Source organism: Theropithecus gelada, chromosome 17, assembly GCF_003255815.1.
Source record: "Theropithecus gelada isolate Dixy chromosome 17, Tgel_1.0, whole genome shotgun sequence".
In the NCBI taxonomy this organism is placed as follows: domain Eukaryota; kingdom Metazoa; phylum Chordata; class Mammalia; order Primates; family Cercopithecidae; genus Theropithecus; species Theropithecus gelada.
The window spans coordinates 50,960,449-50,984,260 of record NC_037685.1 but is presented as its reverse complement, the minus strand read 5'-3'; the positions used below and the strand labels follow the sequence as shown (position 1 = coordinate 50,984,260).

Sequence of the window (23,812 nt, the reverse complement as noted above, 5' to 3'; positions counted from 1 at the left end):
TTTTTTCCCAGCAGACTCATCTGTTGGAGGGAGGCTTTTCCCTACTTCTGGGGGAACCCCCTGGGGACACTCTGGCTCTCCCTGCACCTGCCCTGGGAAGGAGAAGTAACTTAGCTGAAGCTTTGGGAGAGGGGGCCAGGCATTGTGGCAGCACCTACCTCCCTGTCTTGGCATCTGCCTGCCCATGAGACATTTCTGCTGTGCTTCCCTGGGCTGTGGTTTTTCCAGGGTCGGCCCCACAGCAGCAAGTGGGGAAAGTGGGGGTCTCTCAGTCCCGACAGAGACCGGGAGATCTGCCCAACCGGGGGCAGCAGGCACGTTCTCCCACCAAGGGCTTATCCTCCACAAAGGAGATGTTTCCGCCTGCGTCTGCCTGCCTCATGCCTCTCCCGTTACAGCTGGACTTGGGAAGGGGTAATTGCTGGGTTGCATTTACCATCACTGGAAACTTTGTCCTCAGTGCCAGAAGAGAATTGTAAATTCTCTAATAATTCATGATAATTCTCAGAACCACCAGCTTGATAATTCTCATCAATACCAGCATCTTCAATGAAGAACATGGAAAAAAATGGGGAAAAGTTTTCTTGATTACACAGGTATAAACATTTTTGGCCCATGCTTTATTTTAAAATGTAGGGATGGGATGCTAATATGATTTGCAAGCTCTATTGGGACATGTGCGTTGGCAAGTGAATGTGTAAACAGAGTCAGGTGTCCTCTGACTCCCTTGAACCAGCAGTGTGGACCTTGGCAGATGGCAGGTGAACCAATCCTAGGAACTGGAATTTACATCTGGACGCAAGATTTCAAGAGAGGGCTGAACTTTCCTGCTGCGGAATACATTTTCATGCACTGCGTGGGGATTTCCGATTCCCAGTTCTCTCCTTGGCAACTGTGGATTCAGTACTCTGTCTTGGTTCTAAACGTGGTGTTCTATTTACTTGCATATGTCTTTGCCCATGTGAAGCTGCGCTTGGGGAAGGCACATTCTTTGTGTTTGTTCATGACTCACTGTGTGGCCTTGGGCAAGTCATTTGCTAGACCTTGGTTTTACCTTCTGTCAAATGGGGTAATGATAACTGCCCTGCTCTCTCAGAAGCCTTAGGTGAGCATGAAGTGAGAGCGTGGGCATGTGTGGGAGGAACTGGAAACTGCTGGTTAGTGCCGGGTTCTCACGTTCCTGTGCCCTGCGTTTCTGCAGTGGCTCCCAACGGCGAGAACGTGCCTGAACCTGCACTCCAGAGATCCCAGAGTAAAGGGAATTATCTCTGCCAGTCTAGGGTTGACTTCCTCTGTCTCGGGAAGCTGTAGAAATGGTTTTAGACACCATATTGCTCACATCTCCATGTGCCCTTGCCCCGGAAATAGCTGGTCTTAATGCTCAAATAGTAGGTCATGTACTCAATAGCACAGAGCTCCAGGAATCAGTGCGATTAGCGGGTTAGAAAGGGGTGTGCTCGCGGTTTTCCTTACGTATTGTTGACAATGTCGATGCTGTGCTTGGCATTTCGGTCCATGTTGTTTTATTCATGTCCAAAATCTCCTGGACTAGAATTTCATCTTGGGAGAAGCACACAAGAGCACGTTAGAGCTGGCCCTGCAGGGCTGGCCCTTGTGATTCTGTCCCCTAAGGCCATCTGTGCACACAGTGAGTGGGAAACAGGAACTCCGGGACCCCAGGGGATGTGGGACTTGACTTTGGAAAGAACCTTCTCTGGGTGGGCAGGCCGCTGCCTCCCTCAATCATTTCAGAAAAACTGAGACTGTTAGGACGTTTTGGACACTGAACATTGCCCCCCAAAGGTACAAGGCTGGACGCTTGGCCCACATGTGGTCCTAAGTCTCCTTCCTGCCCTGGGTCCCTCTGTCCCATCCCTGAGGCTCTCCCGAAGCTGCCCTCCACGTGTCGCTCCTGATCTCTGTGTCAACGCGGCCTCATTTTCTTCTTTTACGTCCCTATGAGTCCTCCTAGGGAGCTTTTACCATGAGAGCCCTGAGCTTTGTGTCTGACAGACCCAGAAAAATCACACGGGCTCTGCTCCCACGAGAATGTGATCTTGGACAAGCGTCCTCATGGCTCTGACCTTCGGTTTTCTGTCTGTAAAACAGGGGTTTGTATTTGCCCGTGGGCTTTTCTGAGGGTCCAGTAAAGCAGTGTATGCAGAAGGCGCTCAGCATGAAGCCTGGGCCATGGCCAGGTGTTGCAGCACCTGACAGTCACCGCTGTCTCTGCAGCACAGTCGCCAGGCCAGGCTGCAGTGCTGGCCTGGGCAGTGGGTCCTGGTTTGCCGGGCCCTCTGGGTTTAGCACAGAAAGTCCCTTAACGAGGAGCTCCTCAGCCCCAGGCAAAGCGGGTGTCTGGTCACCCCAGGACCAGCTCGTGCGGAATGCGAGGGTAAAGGGGAAGAGGCTGAAAATGCCACTGGAAATGAAGATGCCACCAACATGCCAGAGAAAAATGCTTCATCCTGGGCTCTCGGTGTCTCGCCCAGCAGCCGCACTCTCCCTCTGCCTCACTCACAGCGCTGGGTTTTGGCAATGCGTGCCCCCAGTGAGGACCCCTGCAGCCGGGTGGGCTACAGCCCTGTAAGGTAGGCAAGAGTCTACCAGCTCTGTGAGGAATTTGCTCCTCCTGATAAAAGGGGAACCAGTGTCCAGGCCTGCACCCCCACCTCCTTCCCTGGGAGTGGACGAGGTGTCTGGCACTGTGGATACCATCCTTGATCATGAGGCATGGGCTTGAGGAGAGGCTAGGACAACCTCAGGGACATACCCTCGTGTTGTGGAACTGCCAGACCAGAGGCAGGCGCCACCTCCCTCTTAGTTTCGGGTGCCCCAAGATCCCAGCCAAGGGACTGGGTGCTACCACTCAGGCTCTGTCCGCTGGGGCCAGTGATTGGACAGAAGCACTGATCTTAGGAACTCCAAGTTCCTAAACAGTCATGGTGTCCAGTGAGATAGGGGTCTTGGAGAAGAGTGGATATGCATTTGAATGGCAAGCATTTACTGGGCACTCATCTGAACCAGACACTGCCCAGGTGCTGGGGGGCCAAGGATGGCCCAGCCTCGGTCCCTGGTCTCTGTCCCACTCCAGCCAGCCATGTCCAGGAGGCAGCATTCTACAGCCGTGACCAGGCACAGCAGGTCAGCAGCATCCACCAAGGGCAGATGGGCCCCCAGGGCAGATGGGTTCCCAGGGCAAATGGGGGCAGGCAGAGGATGGGATTCAGCTGACCAGCCCAAGAAGTGGGCCCTCCTGGGGCACTGTCTGAACTTCTGGGCTGACCTTGGCTTCAGTTACCCCATCGTTACTGGGAGTCACTCATGTCCATGAGGATGGGCTGTCTCTGCAACTCTCCATCTCTAACAACGGCACCCACAGTCCCTGACCTGGCCCAGTGTGACCCAGTCCATTCCATGCCCGAAGCCGGGAGTGGCCTCCTTTTGGGGACTCAAACTCCTCAAGCTGCAGACACCCTGGGATTCCCTGAGGTGGGTGGATGGAGGCCCAGCTATGGGGAGGTGTGCTTCTGCAGGGAGAGCAGTCATAGCTTTGGGGGCCAAAGAGAGGTGGGGGGCCGAGCGGCCCCACGGTGAGCTGCCCGTGGCCAAAGGCTGCCTGGACCCTTCCACGGGCCTCCCCACCCACGGGGAGATTGGTCAGGGATAGAAAAATGCTTTAGGTAGATTAAGCCAGCAGGTGGAACAAGGTTAGAAAGCTCTTTGTTTCAAAACCACGTCTAACTGCTGATGATTGAATTTTTTGAGAAAGGAGAAGCTGAAATACAATGACCAGACCTTCCATCAAAACAGAACTGACCAGGCAGGGCGCAGTGGCTCACTCCCGTAATCCCAGTTCTCTGGGAGGCCAAGGTGGGTGGATCACCTGAGGTTAGGAGTTCGAGACCAGCCTGGTCAATATGGTGAAACCCCGTCTCTACTAAAAATGCAAAAATCAGCTGGGTGAGGTGGCGCACACCTGTAATCGCAGCTACTCTGGAGGCTGAGGCAGGAGAATCGCTTGAACCCAGAAGGTGGAGGTTGCAGTGAGCCGAGATCTCGCCACTGCACTTCAGCCTGGGCGACGAAAGTGTGAGACTCCATCTCAAAAAATAAAAAAAAACAAAAAACAATAACAAAAACAGAGCCAACCACATCTGCAGCAGCCAGTCCAGGGGGCTGGCCTGCTCCACAGTCAAACTTGAAGGAAGTCAGAGCTCCTCTAGCAATAACTCAGGCAGCCAAACAGCATCCCTTGTGCCAGCCAGCTCCAGAGGGCCAGGAGTGCGTTCATCACCGACGGCTCCTCTGGCTTTTGTCCTCGCTTCTAACTCAGAGCCGCCCAGAGACATCCACACACGCTCCCTCGCCAACACCCGCCGCCTGTCTGATGAGCCGCCCCGAGCGCCCCTGGCCAAAGCCTGCCTGGGACCTGGGCTTCTCTTGCCCTAGTGAGGCCCCATCCCCTGCCTGACTGGGAGGCTCTGAAATTGCAGGTGATGGTGGCGACTCCCCTGCCGGGGCAAGCTCTGGACAGACAGTCTGGGCCTGGCCTGCCTGGGTGGGCTTTGCTGATGTCCACGGGGATTTGAATTCTCACTGTCACGCTTTCAGCTTTCTACCTAGAGGAAATTTGGGGGTGCAGATGGGGGTAGGAGCTGCCGCCTCCTTCTAGGTTTAGTTGGTCAGGACCCAGGAAAACGATCAGAAACTCCAGCCAGTCTCTCCTCTTCCTGAGTCCTTTCCTGAGGCCACTGTTTCGTCGGTGGTGACTGAGCCACTGGCTGGAGCAGGTGCTGGTCTCAGGACGAAAACTCTCAGAATCTGGCAACCGCCAGATTCACCAGGAAAGTGAGTCCAGTCACAGCCATTCCTTGACCTTGGGGAGCCTAACTCCCACCTGGGGCAGTTCCACTGAGTACCCGGAAAGCGGATGGGGCGGCAGAAGCGAGAATGGGAACATCTATTCATTCACTGGGGCACTCACTCATCCATCCACGTAACCCATCAGAACGCCGCAGGCAGAGCTTTTCCCAGACTCTCCCACCCAGACGTGGAAATGGAGCAAAGCCTGACTTCTGACAGCAGCAGCTCCTGGAAAGCGGCCCAGCACCTGGGGGCCCCTGCGTTCCCACGGGAGCCCCTGTTCGAGGCCGTGCAGCCTCCGCAGCCGCAGTCCCAGGCCCTGCCGGGTGGAAGGTGGCCCCCAGCCCCTACTCCTGACCCCACTGCACAGGCGACGCTGGCAGAGGTCCTGGAAGCTGACTGCTTCCCAAGGGCATCGATGTGAACGGGGGTCAGGACCGCGTGCTCTGAGTCCCAGCGCCCTAGGCCTCAGTTTCCCCACATGTAAAATGAGAGGTCAGAGCAGAGCTGCGGGCACTGGCCACACGTTCACACACTGGAGTGTGGCTGTCCACGCGGAAATGGCCGTGAAGTGCAAAGGACACATCAAACTGTGGAGATCCAGCGTGATGGAAAGACTGAAGCATCTCAGTAATGATTTTACACTGATCACATGTTGAAATCATCACACGAAATAAAATGTTATTACAGTGAGTTTCATCTGTGTCTCTTTTTTTTTTTTTTTTTTTTTTTGAGACAGAGTCTCGCTCTGTTGCCAGGTGGGAGTGCAATGCCGCAATCTCGGACCACCGCAACCTCTGCCTCCCGGGTTCAAGAGATTCTCCTGCCTCAGCCTCTCAAGTAGCTGAGATTACAGGCACACATCACCACGCCCAGCTAATTTTTGTATTTTTAGTAGAGACAGGGGTTTCACCATGTTGGCCAGGACGGTCTCCATTTCTTAACCTCGTGATCTGCCCACTTTGGCCTCATCTATGTCTTTTTAATGTGGCCACTAGACAATGAAAACAATAACTGCGGCTTGTGCTGTGTTTCTATTGGATGGCCCTGGCCCAGGCCAGCGGTTCTCAGCCAGCTGTATTTTAGCATCACCTGCAGAGCTCTAGAGAAGCACAGAGGCACCAGGTCCAGCCAAACCAGCACGGTCTGCATCCCCGGGGTGAGGCCAGGCGGTCTGTGGTTTCCACCATCTTCCCAGGGGGCTGGAGGAGGGGACGGCTCAGCCACGGGGCCTCTCAGTTGCAAGGAATCAGCGGCATCAGGTTGAATGTGGCGCTGGTGCCGGAGGGCTGGACCCGGCTTGCTGCTGGGCATTTCTAACAAGCTCCCAGGTGATGCAGATGCTGCGGGTCCTTGGACCTCACTTTGAGAAGCAAGACTCCCAGGCACTTTTTAGGTGTAATGGTCTAAAATTCTGTCTGCCTTACTTTCTTGAGAGTTTGACTCTTAGATGTGAGCACTAAATCTATGGGCCATGGGAATGTGATTCTAGCCCCAAACCAATCCGTTCCTTCCACTGTCTGCAAATTGTACCAGGTTATCTGGGAAACAGCCACAGACAACCATCCAGCCCCCTTCACATACAGGCCAGAGGTTGATAGGAGGGGCTTCCTTACCTAATAATTCAGGCACATCCTCATGTTTTGAACTGAATGGTATTTCAGTAGTTGAACCTAGGAGGAAATAAAAGCCCTATAGTTTAACAATATTCATTGAATTTGCATTTTTTTCTCTTTAAATGGATATGGTTTTGTGGGTGCCCACCAGCCCCCGCTAGAGGAAGGAGTCCTGCCCAAGTTCCAGTCTCTTCTGCGGGCGATGAGAGATGGCCCCAGGAAAGTTCTCTGGGACTTGGGTTTCATGTCTGGAAAATGTGGAGAAACAGCCACCTCTGGGGTGGCTGTGAGGATGGAGGACAATTGCCCAGGAGCTCTGAGCTGAGCCTGCCCTCCTGGTCCCTGGAATAACCCCTTGAGAGGTCAAGACAACGTCTCGGTCCCAAGGATGACTGGGCTCACCCAGCGGCTTTGAGGTGAGCAGAGTAAGAGGGCGCATCTCCTTTTGTGAAAGCACCACTTTGACCTCCTTCGTGAAAGGCTCCTGCAATGCATGCACCTGGAGGCTTGGAAACATGTTCTGGGGAAATGGGAAAACAGTATGTAATGCTGTGGCTCTGTCATGAAGCCCTGGCTTCGTGGCTCTGTTTTAGGAGGGCAGGACTCAGAGAGACGGGCCACTGCTCTTTCTCTTCCTTCAAAAACAAAGTAATTTCAGGGTGGTCCCATTTGCAGATAAGAGGTGGAGTCATGTGGGTGAAATTGTGAGGTCTGGAATATGGGTTGTCCACAGGCCCCATGGCCTCCTGACCTGTGGCCTCGGCTGCCTGACTGACGGGAGCTGAGTGACCTTGACAGTGGGTGGTGGTTCTGAGCACTGCTTTCTCCTTGGCAGCTCCCACCCAATAGTTCCCAGCTTCTGCCATTCATGGTTTTTCTTTATTGGAGGTGTGGTGTCTCAGCATCCTGGGACGTTGCTTTGGCTCAAGGTCAAGGTCAGCCTCTTCCTCCAGCCCTGAGGTTGGGCTCAGCAGGGTCACACACCTTCCCTTTCCGAGTGCACAGAGCTTTCCAGTGGTGTCTTCTAGGATGTGAAGTTCCAACACTAAACCAATGACAAAGCTGATTTCCAAATGGCTTTAATGACAGACAATCTGCATACCAATCGACTCGTCTGCGCACATGCAGGCTCAGAACAATGCGGGAAAATATGCAAAAAGGTCTGAGATGTGATGACAATTGCTTCCCAGTATGCTGACCTTCGGTAAACGAAACAAACAAAGTACAGTTCTCTTTGGATGAGACATTAATGATCATTAAGAATGGGTACAGCTGCATCGTGCAAGTGCTTTGTTAAAAATATTCTTTTCATTTTGTGTCTGTCCCATAATTATAATGGAAGTATTGTGCAAGTCAGCCAGTAAGCATGTGCAGTAAAATATTTGTGTTTTATAACATCCGTGCGGTTTTTAAAGTGCATTGTCAAGTGGAGTGGCTTTGCCATATTCTTCCTGTGTCACCTCGGACTTCAGCCTCACGGTTTTAAGGTGCTGCATGCCATGTAATCGTGAGAATCTCCTGCTCGTTCTCGATATTTACATCATGCACACGCTGGCCTCCATGAAAGGGTTCCCTGTGGAGTTCTGAGATTTCACTCTGGTTAATTTGGGGAAAACAGCACTGCACCCTTCTCCATCACTAGGACCACATTGACCGCTCTCCTCTCTCCCTCAAGGTCCAACGTCTCAAGAAAGCCACATAACATGGTCAACTCAATTTCTGAGGCAAACGCCTAAACTGCCCACTGAGTCATTAAGGCCCACGGAGACTAAGGAAGCCCAGTGTTCCCCATGAGCCGGTGATTTAGAAATGATCCCTTAATTGGTCTTCAAGCTGGGGAGGACCTTGGTCACCTGTTTCAACTGTCTGGATGAGGAAATCCGATCTTAGGAGGTGAGGACTAAACTCTGACCTTTTTTCTCTCTTACCCATTCCTGACACAACTGTGACCAGAATGCTTTCGTAAGGAGTAAGAAGAAGCCAGCTCTGGAAAACAAGAAACAAAGGACCCATTCCTTTGTCTCCTTGAGCCAGTCATCCAAGTCTGTGACTGGACTCTTCTCCCTTTTGTGGTTTAAACAGTGCAGTGCCCCCAGCACTCCTTCCTGATGAGAGACCACTGACCACGGAGTGGCTCTGGCTAGTCCATGTAGGACACGCAATGAGGGTTTCCTGTCCTCTGCTTCACCTTCGGATGTCAGAGGCTGATATGGTTTGGATTTATGTCCCCACTCAAATCTGAGGTTGAACTGTAATTCCCAGTGTTGGAGGAGGAGCCTGGTGGGAGCTGACTGAATCATGGGGGCTGACGTCCCCCTTGCTGTTCTCATGATAGTGAGTGAGTTCTCCTGAGATCTGGTTGTTTACAAGTGTGTAGCATCTCCCCACTGTATCTCTTCTTCCTGCTGGCCATGTAAGATGCACCTGCTTCCCCTTTGCCTTCTGCCATGATTGTAAGTTTCCAGAGGCCTCCCCAGAAGCGGAAGCCTGTACTGTTCACAGAACAGTGAACTAATTAAACTTCTTTTCTTCATAAATTACCCAGTCTCAGGTATGTCTTTATAGCAGTGCGAGAACTGACTAACAGAGAGGGCCAAAAACGCTGCTCTCGGGTCATGCTAACACTACCATGCGACCACTGCCATGTTTTGAACATGCAACCCATGAAAAGGCATGGAGCTCAATTGCACATGGGCATGGCTCTTCCGTTTATTGAAACCCCTTCTAAAACCCTCCTGACCCTCCCCACTGTGGTGCTGGCTCTGCTCCTCTCCTTTTTGCCATACTTTGCAAGGACCATACAGAGTGGCCATGGCCCAGATCTCCCCAAACTGGCTCCTGGAGTTCTCCCCTCTCCGTAGTCTCTGCCCCCGAGTTCTCCTCACACCATCCCATCTCTCTTAGCCCCCTTGCACCTTGCATGTGTCCCCCTGGGCCTCCACTCCTCCCCCCACCCCCATTACACCCTTCTCTTCCCACTCAGCCGCTTGACTCCCAACAGTCCCTGGAGCTTTATGGACCCAGACATCTCCAGATCAACTACCTGATCTGAGGCTGAGAAGGAAAAGACCAACTGGAAGCAGATGGGACATTTTACCTACTCAGTGAAGGCTCTGACAACTCCAGATGGCTGCCCCAGTCACAGCCTCTGTAAGATTAAATAATATCAGGGGAAAAGAAAGGCTTAAGACTCCCCTTCACAAATGGTGGTTAAGAAAGAAAAATCTTTAGCCCTTATTGAGTGGGTAACCTCAACATATCCCGTTTTGTCAGAAACATAATTCAGATAAAAATATAGAATGGAAATAAACCAGTGAGTTTTGTGTTACTGTGTTTCCGGACTCATGGCTAAAATTTAAGAATGAAGCCGTGCAATCACTGTTTTCCTGTGTCTGTCTGTATGTGTACGTACCTATGTTACATATATGTGATATTTTTCTACCTCTGAATGGTACTGCCAAAGTAATTATAAAATTCCTTGAAGGAGTTCTATTCAAATTGGCTTAGAGAAAAAAGATGTGCTTGATTAAATATTCCTAGGACTCCCAGAAACAGAAGAACTAACCCAAATGTTTTTCAAGTTTACTAGGATGGTTGATATATAAAACTAGTTTGAGATTGTTTGTTAAATAAAGACAGTATGTCTTTGGAGTTTTCAGCTATAGATGTAATGAGGACATAATTTTATTCTGCTTGGGTTACTAGCCAAATAAACTTAAAAATAGTTAACAGGGAAATAACTGGAAATGATGGTAGCTTTATTTGGTGTCGTAGTGAAACCACCTTTGTAAAATTATGACTGAGACAGTGAAAGAGATTTAACAGGCTCCATCTTGCTTTTAACCTCCAAGCTGTCCTTGTTTATTCCTGGGCATAGGCTGAACTAACTATGGGAGAAGGTTTATAGTTTATAGTATAAATAAAGACGGTAACAGCCCTTTCCCAAAGCAAACCTCCTTCTTGCTTGGGGACTAGATTGCCTTTGTAAGACTAACGTTAGCCATGAGATTAGAAATTACGGTTTAGGAGTCACGCAGCTGGAGGCTACGAGATTCTGACCCTCCCTAAACTGCTCCTAAGATCAGCGCTTGAGAGATTTTGCAGACCCTGCACTTGATGGCTCCACACAGATGGATAAAGTGGCTCATCTGATCTTGTGGCCCCCGCCCAGGAACTGACTCAGTCCAAGAAGACAGCTTTGACTCCCTATGATTTCATCCCTGACCAGTCAGCACTCCTGGCTCACTGGCTTCCCCCCACCCACCAAGTTATTCTTAAAAACTCTGTTTCCCGAATGCTCGGGGAGACTGATTTGAGTGATAATGAAACTCTGGTCTCCCGCACAGCCGGCTCTGTGTAGATTACTCTTTCTCTATTGCAATTCCCCTGTCTTAATGAATTGGCTCTGCCTGGGCAGGGGCCAGGTAAACCCCTTGGGAAGTTACACAATAGTGTGTCTGCTTTTTTTGGAGAGGGGACAGGGTCTCATTCTGTCAGCCAGGCTGGAGTGTAGGGGCGTGATCATGGCTCACTGCAGCCTCGACCTCCTGGGCTCAGGTGATCTTCCCATCTGAGCCTCCCAAGTAGCCAGAACTAAAGGCACGTGCCAGCACGCCCTGCTAATTTCTGCAATTTTTTTTTGTAGAGATGGGGTTTCACCATGTTTCCCAGGCTGGTTTTAAATTCCTGGGCTCAAGTGATCCACCAGCCTTAACCTCTCAAAGTGCTGGGATTAGAGGTGTGAGCCACTGCACCCAGCCTGTGTTTGCCTTTTGAAAACAGTTTCTGAACATCTTTTTGGTGACTCATAACCCTGGCGTTATGATCAGTTAAGTAAAACAAGAGTTTCATGAATAATTTTTAAATAAGATAACCTATTGAAACACTCAGTACCAAGCACAAGTTTATATACTTTTGACTTTTTATTTTATATGGTACAGAGAGACTAAATGTATTTGAGTCTGTTAACAAAAGTTGTTTTTGCTGCCTTGAAAAATTATGCTGTAGATAAATATATCTCAAAAATTGGAAGATGGTACAGTCATACAATTTGCTACTTTGTTACAGAATGCTACATGTGACAGACAATTCCCAACTGTCTACTCCTAGTTTTCTCTGTTGAACATTGAAATCAACATAATCAACATGTGTAATTAAAACTACTAGAAATAATGAGGGTGAAGAAAAACAACTTCCTGTGCAAAGTACAAAGGAAAGTAGGATCTGTTTTTGATAAGAAAGCGTATGTGATATGAAGAATGTGTTTCTGTTGAAGAAAAAGGTGAGTAATTTTGTCCTAAAGTGGTTTAAAGGTAGTTTTTTCAGGAAGAGAAAAGAACGGACAAAATGCGTAAATGAGTATGGAAAGATGTGACGAGTCTCTGAGAAAAAAGAGAGAGAGAAACATCTTATGTGGTCAAGATACACTAAGAGTAAATGAATTTTATGATAAGATGTTATAGATGAGCTTTAGCATCAATAGCGGAGGGATGCAGTACTGGAGTTTGATTTTCTTTCTCTGCTAAAAGGCCAAAGTTTTCTTGAATTATTGGTCTGTTCTGTTTTTTTTTTTTTTTTTCTTTGATAGTTTGCTCTTGTTGCCTCAGCTGGAGTGCAATGGCGCAATCTTGGCTCACTGCAACCTCCACTTCCTGGGTCCGAGTGATTCTCCTGCCTCAGCCTCCCAAGTCGCTGGGATTAGAGGCAGGCACCACCACGTCTGGCTAATTCTGTAGAGATGAGGTTTCACCACGTTGGTCAGACTGGTCTCGAAATATTGACCTCAGATTATCCGCCAATGTTGGCCTCCCAAAGTGCTGGGGTTACAGGCGTGAGCCACGGCGCCAGGCCTGTTCTGTTCTTCGTAAGAGATTGTAAGAGGCACTTTTTTCTTACCTGTTGAGTAGTCTTAAAAGGAAACAAAGATTCTGTGTCTTATCAAATATTTCCGATGTTTCATGTTATCTTTATCATGTTTTTGATTACTTAAGAAAACTGAGTCTCCTCAATATTAAAAGAGTTAAATTGTTTTAAAAACCATGCCACTTCCTATATTTTCTTTAAAAATTCTTTATTGTCATTTAACTTAAATGGATAACTACCATTTCATAGTAACTTATGATCCTATTTAACCAAATATTCAAACCTTTTGTAATTTTTGACAACTTCATCCAAGCCAAATTCTACATGAAGAATTTTGGCCTCAAACTAATTTTGAGATTTCCCAGAGGACCACGAGAAAATCTCACAGGATTTGTTCTTTCACTGGCGAAAAGAGAGATGTTAAACTAATTAGCTTTATTTGATACGTAAATTCATAAAAAGCATTGTCAAATAAGAAGGGTTGTTTAACCTTCTTTATACTATGTTTGTATGTGTATATAAGTGTTTCAGAAATTGTATAAAATTCCTAGAAATTTTCGCTGTCCTTACTGTCCATGATATGTCCTGGTATAAAGTTATGAGTCACAATTTCCATTATTGTCTTGTAATGTTGTATGTCACAGAAACAACCAAATTTCCTTGTCAATTGCAGCATAATGAACTCTCATCAGATTTTTAACCATGGCCATTTTATGCATTTTATGTCTTTTGTCCTTCAAGACAATTATTGTTTTACGCTGATGCTTTTTTGAAAGCTTTTGCAATCAGCTACAATCCAAAAATTCTTTGTCTTCAAGGAGATTTTTAGGTAAGACTCTGCCAAGTACTCTGAAGTAAGGTTTCTGATGCCTCTAAGATTGCGCCATTAGACCGGACTTTTCCAGAACTGAGGGAGAAATGGACGGATTTGGAAACCTGCTAACCCAAGATCAAGTAGAACAAGAATTAATTATGTGGGACTTAATGTGGGGACAATTATATTTTTCTGAATTTCCTTTGAAATGTTTCTGGTTTTTTAATGTTTTGTTTTTCAGATTTAAAGAACTCTCTGCTTGTGGTTTCTCTTAGGCTGTGTGTAACTGACAGCAATTTGGTCATTGCATTTTCATAAACAAAAACGAAGCATTTATATTTTTTGTCCCACTCTAGAATTCGGATATTATGATTTTCAGGACCATATAATTGTTTGCATAAGTTTAATATAAATTGATTCTCCTTTAAACAGGACATGATTGGAAACATTGGTCATATTACCAAGGCTTTGACTGGAATGTCATATTTGAGATTGATACATAGAATCAAATGTGAGCAGACAGTTTTTAAAAACTGAGGTTGATTTGATGGAGTTGGAGAAACTGACCTGCTACCTGGCCAAACAAAATATGCACAATAATTGAAGCTGAGGGTGACTATATGGAGGTTCATGATATTCTTCCAAGTTAGAAATTTTCCATGATAAAATGTTAATATAAGTAACATATGCAACTCTCTCATGGACGTCTAGATTTTAAAAGGTCTTCAAAGATAGCAGACCTTTGTGTCCTGTTGTAAGGAGAATTAATTTTTATTAAACTTATGCAAACAATTAGATGGTCCTGAAAATCATCATATTCAAATTCTAGAGTAATCAGGTGGGACAAAAAATATAAATGCTTCATTTTTGTTTATAAAAGTCCTCCTGGCCTTTGCTAAATCAGTTTAGCAAAGAATTTTCCTACCTCTTAGCAATGTTCATCCACTGACCCACCCTGACCCTTGGCTACAATTCTCCACTTTCCCTGTATTTGGAGTTGAACCCACTCCCTGCTCACACCACGGTAGTAGCCCCCTTTGAATAAAGTCTGCCTGCCCATCTTTAACAAGCATCACAAATATTTTTTAACTGGTGTGAGCTGCAAGAAAGGCTTTTAGTAATTGTGCTAGTGTGATTATGACATGGTGGATAATGCTTTCATCTCTTAACAAGAAAATGTTTTACATGAGGTGGTAAGACATCTGGGACATTGCTAAAATACTCCCCAAACAAGAAAAGTGTGTGCATGTGGCGTGGGGTGTGTGTGTGTGTGTGTGTGTGTAGAAAAAAACAAAATATGCACAATAATTGAACCTGAGGGTGATTACATGAAGGTTCATGACATTCTTCCCAGTTAGAAATTTTCCGTAATAAAAAGTTAAAATAAGTAACATATGCAACTTTCCTATGGGCATCTAGATTTTAAAAGGTCTTCAAAGATAGAAAGACTTTTCAGCTACATTCATTCCCCAAGGAATAAATGGTAAATTCATGTAGGTTGGGAATAAGTGGAACCCATGGGAGAAGAGGCTGCCGCCCACCTGGTTCAGTTCTCTTTCTGCTGAGCCATCCCTGCGGGGCCCTACCTGGAGTCGCAATTCTCGGCCGGAGCTCGGTTTCTTGCCAGCAGCACAGCAGGAGGACAAAGCAGAGGGTCCCTTCTCCCTGGTTCACTGCCATGCTCCCTCCAGCTGAAGGCGAAGGACGTCCTGAAGGTTGGCAGTTTCCCACCCTTGGTCTCCAGGACACTGTGGAATGTCAGGACCTGTGACATCATGACTAGGAAGGGAGCTAGGGTCCTGCCCTGGTGGGGAGGTCATGTCCAGGGACCTGTGACATCACGACCAGGAAGGGAGTTGGCACCTTGCCTGGCGTGGGCAGGGTTTCTGTCCAGAGTCTGTGACTGGTCTGAAGGTAACAGAGATCCTCTCCACTCTTTCTTATTGCCTGTTCTGGTGACTTCCTCTGTCCTGAGCACCCTGAGGACTGAAGGGGTAGATACTAATTAGAACTCTAAGTGCCAGTGGCCAAAAGCCAACAAAATCTGCTCCCATGGAAAGAGGCAAATTTGAAGGATGCTGGAGAGGTCATTGAATTACAGAGCAAGTGCCAGAACCGACAGATCCAGAGGATCTAATCACCTCTTAAAGGCCCCTTGAAGAACACAGCCTTGAAGAACAGAGGCTCATGGCTCCATGTCCCCTCCCATCCTCCTCTGCCCTCAAAATTCCAGGATTGTGAAGAACAGGAGACAGATGACCCAGGTTACAGCCTCCTTTCCCCCACACCTTCTTTCTCAGCATCAGCCCCAATCTCTCCCTAGCAGTGAGACTTTAATCATGAGAGGAGAACATGGTTGCATTTCCACGTTATCATCCTCCCAGCTCGATCTCCTAGACTTTCTAGAGCTTTCTCCATCAGTGCAGTGACAAAACCCCAAAGGAGTCACTCTGGTTGGCTCCCCTGGATCCCACCTCATCCCTGGACTGACTCCTACATCCAGGGCTCAGAGTGGGGCAGCTGGCCTAGACTCCGCTGGTGGTGGGGTCCCGGGTGAACAGCCCTCAGATCCCAGCTCCATGGTGGAGAAGGCTGGCGTTTGTCTGTTCCCACACTGCTATAAAGAACTTCCCTGAGACTGGGTAATTTATAAAGAAAAGAGATTAAATTGACTCACAGTTCTGCATGGCTGGGGCCTCAGGAAACTTACAGTCATGATGGAAGGGGAAGCAGCCGCCTTCTTCACAAGACGGCAGGAGAGAGAGAGTACATGAAGAAGAAGCTGTCAAACACTTACAAAACCATCAGCTCTAGTGAGAACTCACTTCTTATCATGAGAACAGCATGCGGGAATCCACTCCCATGATCACATCGCCTCCCACCAAGTCCTTCCCTCAACAAGTGGGATTGTGAGGATTATAATTCAAGATGATGCTTGAGTGAGGACACAGAGCCAAACCATATCAGCTGGGGTCCTGGACGCACAAGACTGACAATGTCCCCAAGGCCTGGCAGGACCCCAAGGATGGCTGAGCCACCATGGATCTCTGGCTCTTTAATTTTTATTGCTGGTATGGGAATCCACAGCACATTTTTGCTCAGGTTTTCCTCTTGATAGATGCAGTGGTAGCCAATCTACCTCAAGGCGTGGGGAGGATATTTCAGATTTTCAGCGTGTCCATAAAGGCACACTAAGCATGGTTGACATTTGCAGAAACCCAGTGGGTTCCAAGTCCCACTCTGAGTTAATGAATGGTCCAAGTGAGACGCTCGCTTCTATAACCCAGGCTCTTGCTACTCAAAGTGTCGTTTTGGGGCCAGTAGCATGGGCCTAAGAGGCTGAATGTACAAACGGACGGCAGCCAGAGCTCCCATGACAGCAGAAGCCTGCACCGCTGCCTGTCAAATGACACCCACTGCACCAAGGAGGGATGTCTGGCTAAGGCAGGCCAGGGACTTCTACCTCAGGGCAGAGGACGAGGAATTTGAGCAGGGCTGGGGGCGAGACCTTGTTGAGAAGAGGAGTCAGAGGAGCCTGGCTGGTTTGGTCGAGGAAGGAGTCATTGTCCAGGCTGCCCGAAGCTCGGTGACTTAATACAGCCCATGTGTGATTGCTCACAGCCTCGTGGGTTGGCTCTGGTGGCTGCTGGCCTAGTGTGGCCTCATGGACATGTCTGGGGCCTCAGGTAGGATGATGGGGCTTGGGATGGCTGAGGCTTCCCTCCATGTGGTCTCTCAGCCTCTAGCAGGCAGCCTGGGCTTGGTCACAGCAGAAAGGAGAGAAAGCCTCGATGCAAACAAGCCTTTTCTTGCACCACATTTGCTAATGTCTCATCGGCCAAATGAGTCAAACTAATCCCAGATGCAGGAGTGGAGGAACAGATTTGAGCACTAAAATACGGTCATCAGAGGCCGGGCGTGGTGGCTCACACCTATAATCCCAGCACTTTGGGAGGCCGAGGCGGGCGAATCACGAGGTCAGGAGATCAAGACCATCCTGGCTAACACAGTGAAACCCCGTCTCTACTAAAAATACAAAAAAGTTAGCCAGGCGTGGTGGTGGGCGTCTGTAGTCCCAGCTACTTGGGAGGCTGAGGCAGGATAGTGGCGCAACCTTGGGGGGCGGAGCTTACAGTGAGCTGAGATTGTGCCACTGCACTCCAGCCCGGGCGACAGAGCAAGAATCCATCTCAAAAAAAAAAAAAAAAAAACAACAACACAATTATATATATATATGTATGTATAGTAGTCAGACTGGCTTAGTTCACAGAGCTCTGCCTGCCTTGTTTCATAGATTTGCTTAGCTAATTGGAAAGAAGAGGCTGGAGTGTCTGGTATGTGTTTTTAATCAGTTGCTTTATGAGATTCGGGTTTGGAGAATCTCTCACCAACCCTTGGGAGGTTGATGGCAAATTTATTTTTCTTATTCTCTGCTGTCTTTTAGCAACAATTTTACACATAATTCCCTTTGCATTTGTATTTGCATGCAACATTAAAACCAGAAGGGAATTTAATAAATTAATCTATTTATACCAGTTTCTTTGAATGGGGACTTTAATTCATTTGCATAACTGTCATAGCAGCGGCATATGACTCCTAGAAGTTTTCTTCTCCATGGTTGCACTTCAGTTGAGAGATTGTCTCTGTCATATACCAGTAGAGATTTGTTTCCTGCATCTTCCAGGGGAAAGAGGAAAGAGCTCTTTATGGCTCTTTTTAAATAAACAGGCTTTCCTTATTTTTATCATTTATTATCACTTATTATTATCATTTTAATTTTTGGAAATGTAAACATTTTAAAAATTAAAAGAAAAATGCAAGGCCAGGTCCAGTGGCTCACACCTGTTATCCCGGCACTTTGGGAGGCCGAGGTGGGTGGATCTCTTGAGCCTGAGAGTTTAAGACCAGCCTGGGCAACAGAACAAAACGTCATCTCTACAACGAATACAAAAAGTAGCCAGGCATGGTGGTAAATATCTGCAGTCCCAGCTACTCAGAAGGCCAAGGTAGGAGGATCACCTGACCTTGGGGAGGCAGAGGCTGTAGTGAGCTGTGATTGTGCCACTGCACTCTAGCCTTGGCACCAGAGTGAGACTGTATCTCAGAAAAACATTTTTAAAAAGCTGGGTGCGGTGGCTCATGCCTGTAATCCCAACACTTTAGGAGGTGTGGATCACCTGAGGTCAGGAGTTCGAGACCAGCCTGACCAATATGGTGAAACCCTGTGTCTACTAAAAATACAAAAATTAGCTGGGTGTGGTGGCATGCACCTGTAGTCTCAGCTACTTAGAAGGCTGAGGCAGGAGGATCGCCTGACCTTGGGGAGGCAGAGGCTGTAGTGAGCTGTGATTATATCACTGCACTCTAGCCTGGGCAACAGAGTGAGACCCCATTTCACACACACACACACACACACACACACACACACAGAAAAACTAAACCAAAACAAGAAAAATGCAAACATACTTAGTTCCATTGTCCACAATTAACACTGTTAGTATCTTAGAATATTTGCCTTTGATGTTTTTAGCTTTTGAAAAATCATGTTTTTGTTTTTATAAATACTGTAATCATGCCTACTCACTGTAGAGAACTTAAGCGATGAAACTATAAAAAGGTGAAAATTTAAAAATGACCCCAGTTGCCCCGCAGCCATGACCACCATGAACATCAGGTTAACATCGTGGCAGACGCCTCTCCATTTATGTTTACGTGCACAGGCTGCTGAGTGTGTTGGAAGATAGACATGGTGTGAGGAGCTCTTCTGTGGGTGCAAACACCTGCGGGATGGATGGACATAAGGTCATAAAGGTGGGAACACACCACCTCCCTCCTGCAACAAAAATAATTCATCAAATTTACTCAGATTTAATGGAGGGAGAAAAACCTGAAGCACAACTGAAGGAACCGGTGAACGTCCAGTATTTCCTCACTATGAGTCGTTCGTTGCTCAGAGCTCTTTCTAAGGAGAGGAGGGGAGACTCTGGGGAAAAACGTAGGTATTTGGAGTCAATGCATTTTTTTAAAACATGTACACGTTTCACTTTTACACAGCAACAGCGAACTTCCTGATCTGAAATAGGAGGACGGCTTCACTCTCCCTTCCTCTCACTTCCCTTCTACTCACTGTGTGTGTGTTTTCTTTTGACTCAGTGCTCATTGGCCATGAACTTCTTGTTTCCCCTAAGAAGAGCTCAGGGATGTTCTTTCCCAGGACGTCTTCAGACCTGAGAACCTAGGTTGTTGACTTTAGAATCTAACAGTGACTGGGAGGGAAACAATATTCACGGGTCAGTCCTCCTCCCCCAAGAGTTGTTACAGTTTCCCCGTTGCAGATCCTGAGTGCTGTGTGGAGTGCTCTGTGGGCCACCTGAGATGGACCCCCTCTTGCAGATGATCTGCTTTGGCTGTGTGAAGACCGATGTTTTAAGCAGCTGAATTAGGATTTACCTTGGCGTTTCTGTTCTCCGTTAAACTTCCCAGGAAGAAGGTATGTCCTTTTGATCTGCAGACCCAATCTTTATTCACTTCAGGTACTTTTTAATCTCCTGTCTTTGAATATGTCATCAATCCATCTCTCTGGTTCTCTACTCTGCGGTACCTGTTTTGTTACACTGGACCTTCTCCAGATGGTCCTTAACCATTAGCTGTCTTCCTTAACCATTAGCTTTTCCTTAATTGCTATAACCCTCTTGTCTTCAAAAAAAAAAAAATCTGTATTCACTATGTTCTTATCTGTGGTAATAATTTCTAGAGGTATTTATTTTGTTTCTTGCTGCTTCTGTCATTATATCATCGCTGTTTATAACATTGTAGGTCCTCAATGTATTTCAATAACTTCATTTTCATCCAATTCTATTTTGTGTGTGTAAAATCTCACCTTTGAGCTTTTCTATAGCTTGCCGGTTATTCCATAGCTTTCTGCCTTTAGAGTTGGTTTTCTTTTGTGTTGTTATTTTGGTGTGTCTTTTGCTTGGTGTTCCTTTATTTTATAGAGATCTGTTTTAGTATGTTTGCAGAATTGCCATGTTTTTCTTCTCATCTCGCTTGTGTTTGGAAAGTTCTCCCAGATGTTCTGGTTGCTGGGAAAAGTGTTGAGCAACTACTTGTCCCTCCTCTAACTTTTTAAGGCTCAGTTTGTTTCCTCTCCACTCTGCTGTACACCCTGCTCTGAGCAAGCGTCTGAGGGCTGAGTCTGCTGGTGCTGGGGTGAGTGGTGCGAAGGAGAAACAAGTCTGTGTGTGGAGCGGGACAATCTCTGCAGGAATAGTGGGGCCTGTCTTCTCTCTGCTGGGATTTTGTTAAATGTAGTGAACCAAGGTCCATGCCACGGACTGAGGCTACACTCCATTTCCTTGTTTGCTGGGGGGTGGGGTGGGGCAGTACCTCAATCTGTGCAACCCTGGAGCCAAACTTCACTAGCATCAGCCCTTTAGGGCCCAAAGTGGTTCCAGATTCCAATGCTCATGTTATCTAGTTTTTTAAACCTTTATTTTTTCAGAAAGGACCCAAGTTTCAAGTTACAGTTTTAGAAGATTTGGGTAACTTTATTTATGCTCTTTTTGTTTTTTTCTGAGACAGGGTCTCACTCTGTCACCCAGGCTAGAGTGTGGTGGTGCGATTACAGCTCAGTGCAGCCTTGATGGATTAAAAAGATCCTCCTGCCTCGGCCTCCTGAGTAGCTGGAACCACAGGCACGCACCACCACACTGGCTAATTATTCATGCTCTTTAAAAGCCTTTTAATTATGAAATGATGACAGAGTCACAGGAAGTTGCAAAGAAATGTACAAGAAGGTCCTGCATGCCCTTTGCTCAGTTTACCCCATGTTTACATTCTACATAACTTAGTACAGTAGCAAAACCAGGTAAATGCAAATGGGCAAAATAGATTAGTATGTCGCAGTTCCTTCTGTTTTTTGTTGCATGCTAAAAATATATATATTTATATATTATTTATAAGTATATATTTAAATATATGATATATTTAATAAGTATATATAAGATAAGTAATAAGTACCTATGTTTAAATAATTACATATATTTAAATAAATAAGTATATATTTAAATATATATACACATTTCTTGAAATTCCTTGATATATACATATAAAGAACTATCAGGCAAAAGACAGACCAAAATAACATTACAGACGTCCCTCAACTTATGATGAGGTTACCTCCTGAAAAACCCATCATAAGTTGAAAATATCACAAGTCAAAAATGCATTCAATACACCTAATCATAGTTGGTAGTTTAGGTGATTAACCTACCAGATTAACCAGAGATTCCTAGCCTGACTTACTCAGAACACTTATGTTAGCCCACGGTTGGGTGAATCATCTCACATCAAGCCTATTTTATACTAAAGTGTTGAATACTGTACACAGGTGGGCATTTTGTAGACATGATGGGATGTGAAAACACAAAACAGAGTATCCAAAAATCTCTAGCAATACACAGAGCGGGCTGTTGACTTTCGTGATTCCCTGGCTGACTGGGGCTGCACCTGGCTGCCCCACAGGGCAAGGGAGTATCAGTAGCCCAGGAAAGGGTCAAAACTCACAGTGCGGTTTCTGCTGAATGTGGATGGCTTTTGTTTCGTCATAAAGTCAGACAGTTGTGAGATGAAGCTTCATACATCAGGGACTTTTTCTATTGGGGAAATGCACGTGTATGGTTCTGTCATTTTATCGTGCGTAGATTTGTGTAACCACAGCTGCATTTGTTCCACATCCATGAGATCTCCGTCATACTGCCCTATATGTCCTCCCCCTGCCAGCACTCATGCCAAGACCAGCTCAGTCGGGGAGACCCTAACCCAGCGGCACTAGAGGAATTAAAGACACACAGAAATACAGAGGTGTAAAGTGGGAAATCAGGGGTCTCATAGCCTTCCGAGCTGAAAGCCCCAAACAGAGGTTTACCCACATATTTATGAACAGCAAGCCAGTCATTAGCATTGTTTCTATAGATATTAAATTGACTAAAAGTATCTCTTCTGGGAAATGAAGGGATGGGCTGAATTAAAGGAATAGGTTGGGCTAGTTAACTGCAGCAGGAGCATGTCCTTAAGGCACGGATCGCTCATGCTTAAGCGTAAACGTCTGTGGCTTAAGCATGCCTTTAAGCGGTTTTCCACCCCGGGCGGGCCTGGTGTTCCTTGCCCTCATTCCTGTAAACCCACAGCCTTCCAGCCTGGGCGTTAGGACCATTATGAACGTGTCACAGTGCTGCAGAGATTTTGTTTATGGCCAGTTTTGGGGCCAGTTTATGGCCAGATTTTGGGGGGCGTGCTCCCAACATACTCATCTGTTTTCCTTGTATGTAATTTTGTCGTGTGAGAATGTCATACAGAAGGGTGGCTTCTCTGAGATGGGCTTTTCCTTCATTCTGCATAATGCCCTCGACATTGATCCAAGTTGCTGGCTGCATTGACAGTTCCTTTTCATGGCTGAGCGGCAGGCATTCCGTGGCATAACTGTACCACGCTTTGCTTACCTGTTCTTATGTTGAAGAACTCTTTGGTGCTTTCTAGTTTGAGGCTGTTTCAAATAAAGCTAATATAGACAACTGTGTATGGGTTTTGTGTGGACGTAAGTTTTCGCTCTCCCGGCGTGCATGCCTAGCGGTGCAATTGCTGGGTCGTGTGGCAAGTGTAGGTTCAGTTGTTCAGGAAAGTGCCCAACTATTTCCTGAGTCCCTCTTTCATTTTACATGGCCACCGGCAACATATGTGAAATCCGGCTTCTCACTGTCCTTGTCCCTATGTGCTATTGGCTGTATTTGCATTTCAGCTGTTTAATAGGAGTGTGGTGGCAATCTCTTGTGACCTTAATTTGCATTTCCCCAACGGCTGGCGACGCTCACATCTTGCATGCTTGCCACCTGTGCACCCTCTCGGCAACATGTCTGTTCACACCTGAACTAGTTTCCTGTTGCTTCTCTAACAAATTCCTGCAGATTTAGTGCCTTACAACAACAATGATTCATTCTCTTACCAGTTCTGAAAGCCGGAAGTCCAAATTGGGCCTCGAGACTAAAGCCAGGGTGCTGTCGGCTGCATTTCCTCTGGGGCTCTGGGGAATCTGGCTCCTCATCTCCTCTACCATCCGGAGGCTGCCCACATTTCTCCAGTAGCAAAGTCTCCCCATCTCCAGTTCTGCCTTCTGCCTTTCTCTTGATTTATAAAGACCTTGTGATTCCACTGGGTCCTGGGATGATTAAATGTATGTCAGCTTGGCTGGTACCCAGACATTTGGTCAAAAATTATTCTGGACTCGGTGCAGTGGCTCACACCTGTAATTCCAGCACTTTGGGAGGCTGAGACGTGTGGATCACCCGAGGTCAGGAGTTCGAGACCAGCTTGGCCAACATGGTGAAACCTTGTCTCTACTAAAAGTACAAAAATTTACTGGGCATGGTGGCACGCACCTGTAATCCCAGCTACTGTGGAGGCTGAGGCATGAGAATCACTTGAACCTGCGAGGTGGAGGTTGCAGTGAGCCACGATGCACCATTGCACTCCAGCCTGGGTGACAAGAGCAAAGCTCTGTCTCAAAAAAAAAAAAAAAAAAAAAATTATGCTGGATGTTTCCGTGATAAGACTTACATTTAAACTGGTGCTCTGTTCTTCTTCCATTGACTTGCTTTCG

The 23,812-nt window shown here is 47.0% G+C and overlaps 1 protein-coding gene across 1 annotated transcript in view; it reads right to left on the bottom strand.

Moving 5' to 3' along the window:
* Positions 1-14,881, bottom strand: part of SPACA7 (sperm acrosome associated 7) — a 28,680-nt gene extending 13,799 nt beyond the window's left edge. Inside the window, exons 1-4 of the mRNA XM_025364593.1 lie at positions 14,745-14,881; positions 6,483-6,539; positions 1,474-1,560; positions 437-544 (exon numbers count right to left, since the gene is read on the bottom strand). Of these exons, the coding sequence (XP_025220378.1) occupies positions 437-544; positions 1,474-1,560; positions 6,483-6,539; positions 14,745-14,838 (346 nt within the window). The 5' untranslated portion in view covers positions 14,839-14,881. The remainder of the gene's footprint in view (positions 1-436; positions 545-1,473; positions 1,561-6,482; positions 6,540-14,744) is intronic.
* Positions 14,882-23,812: the final 8,931 nt, after the last annotated feature.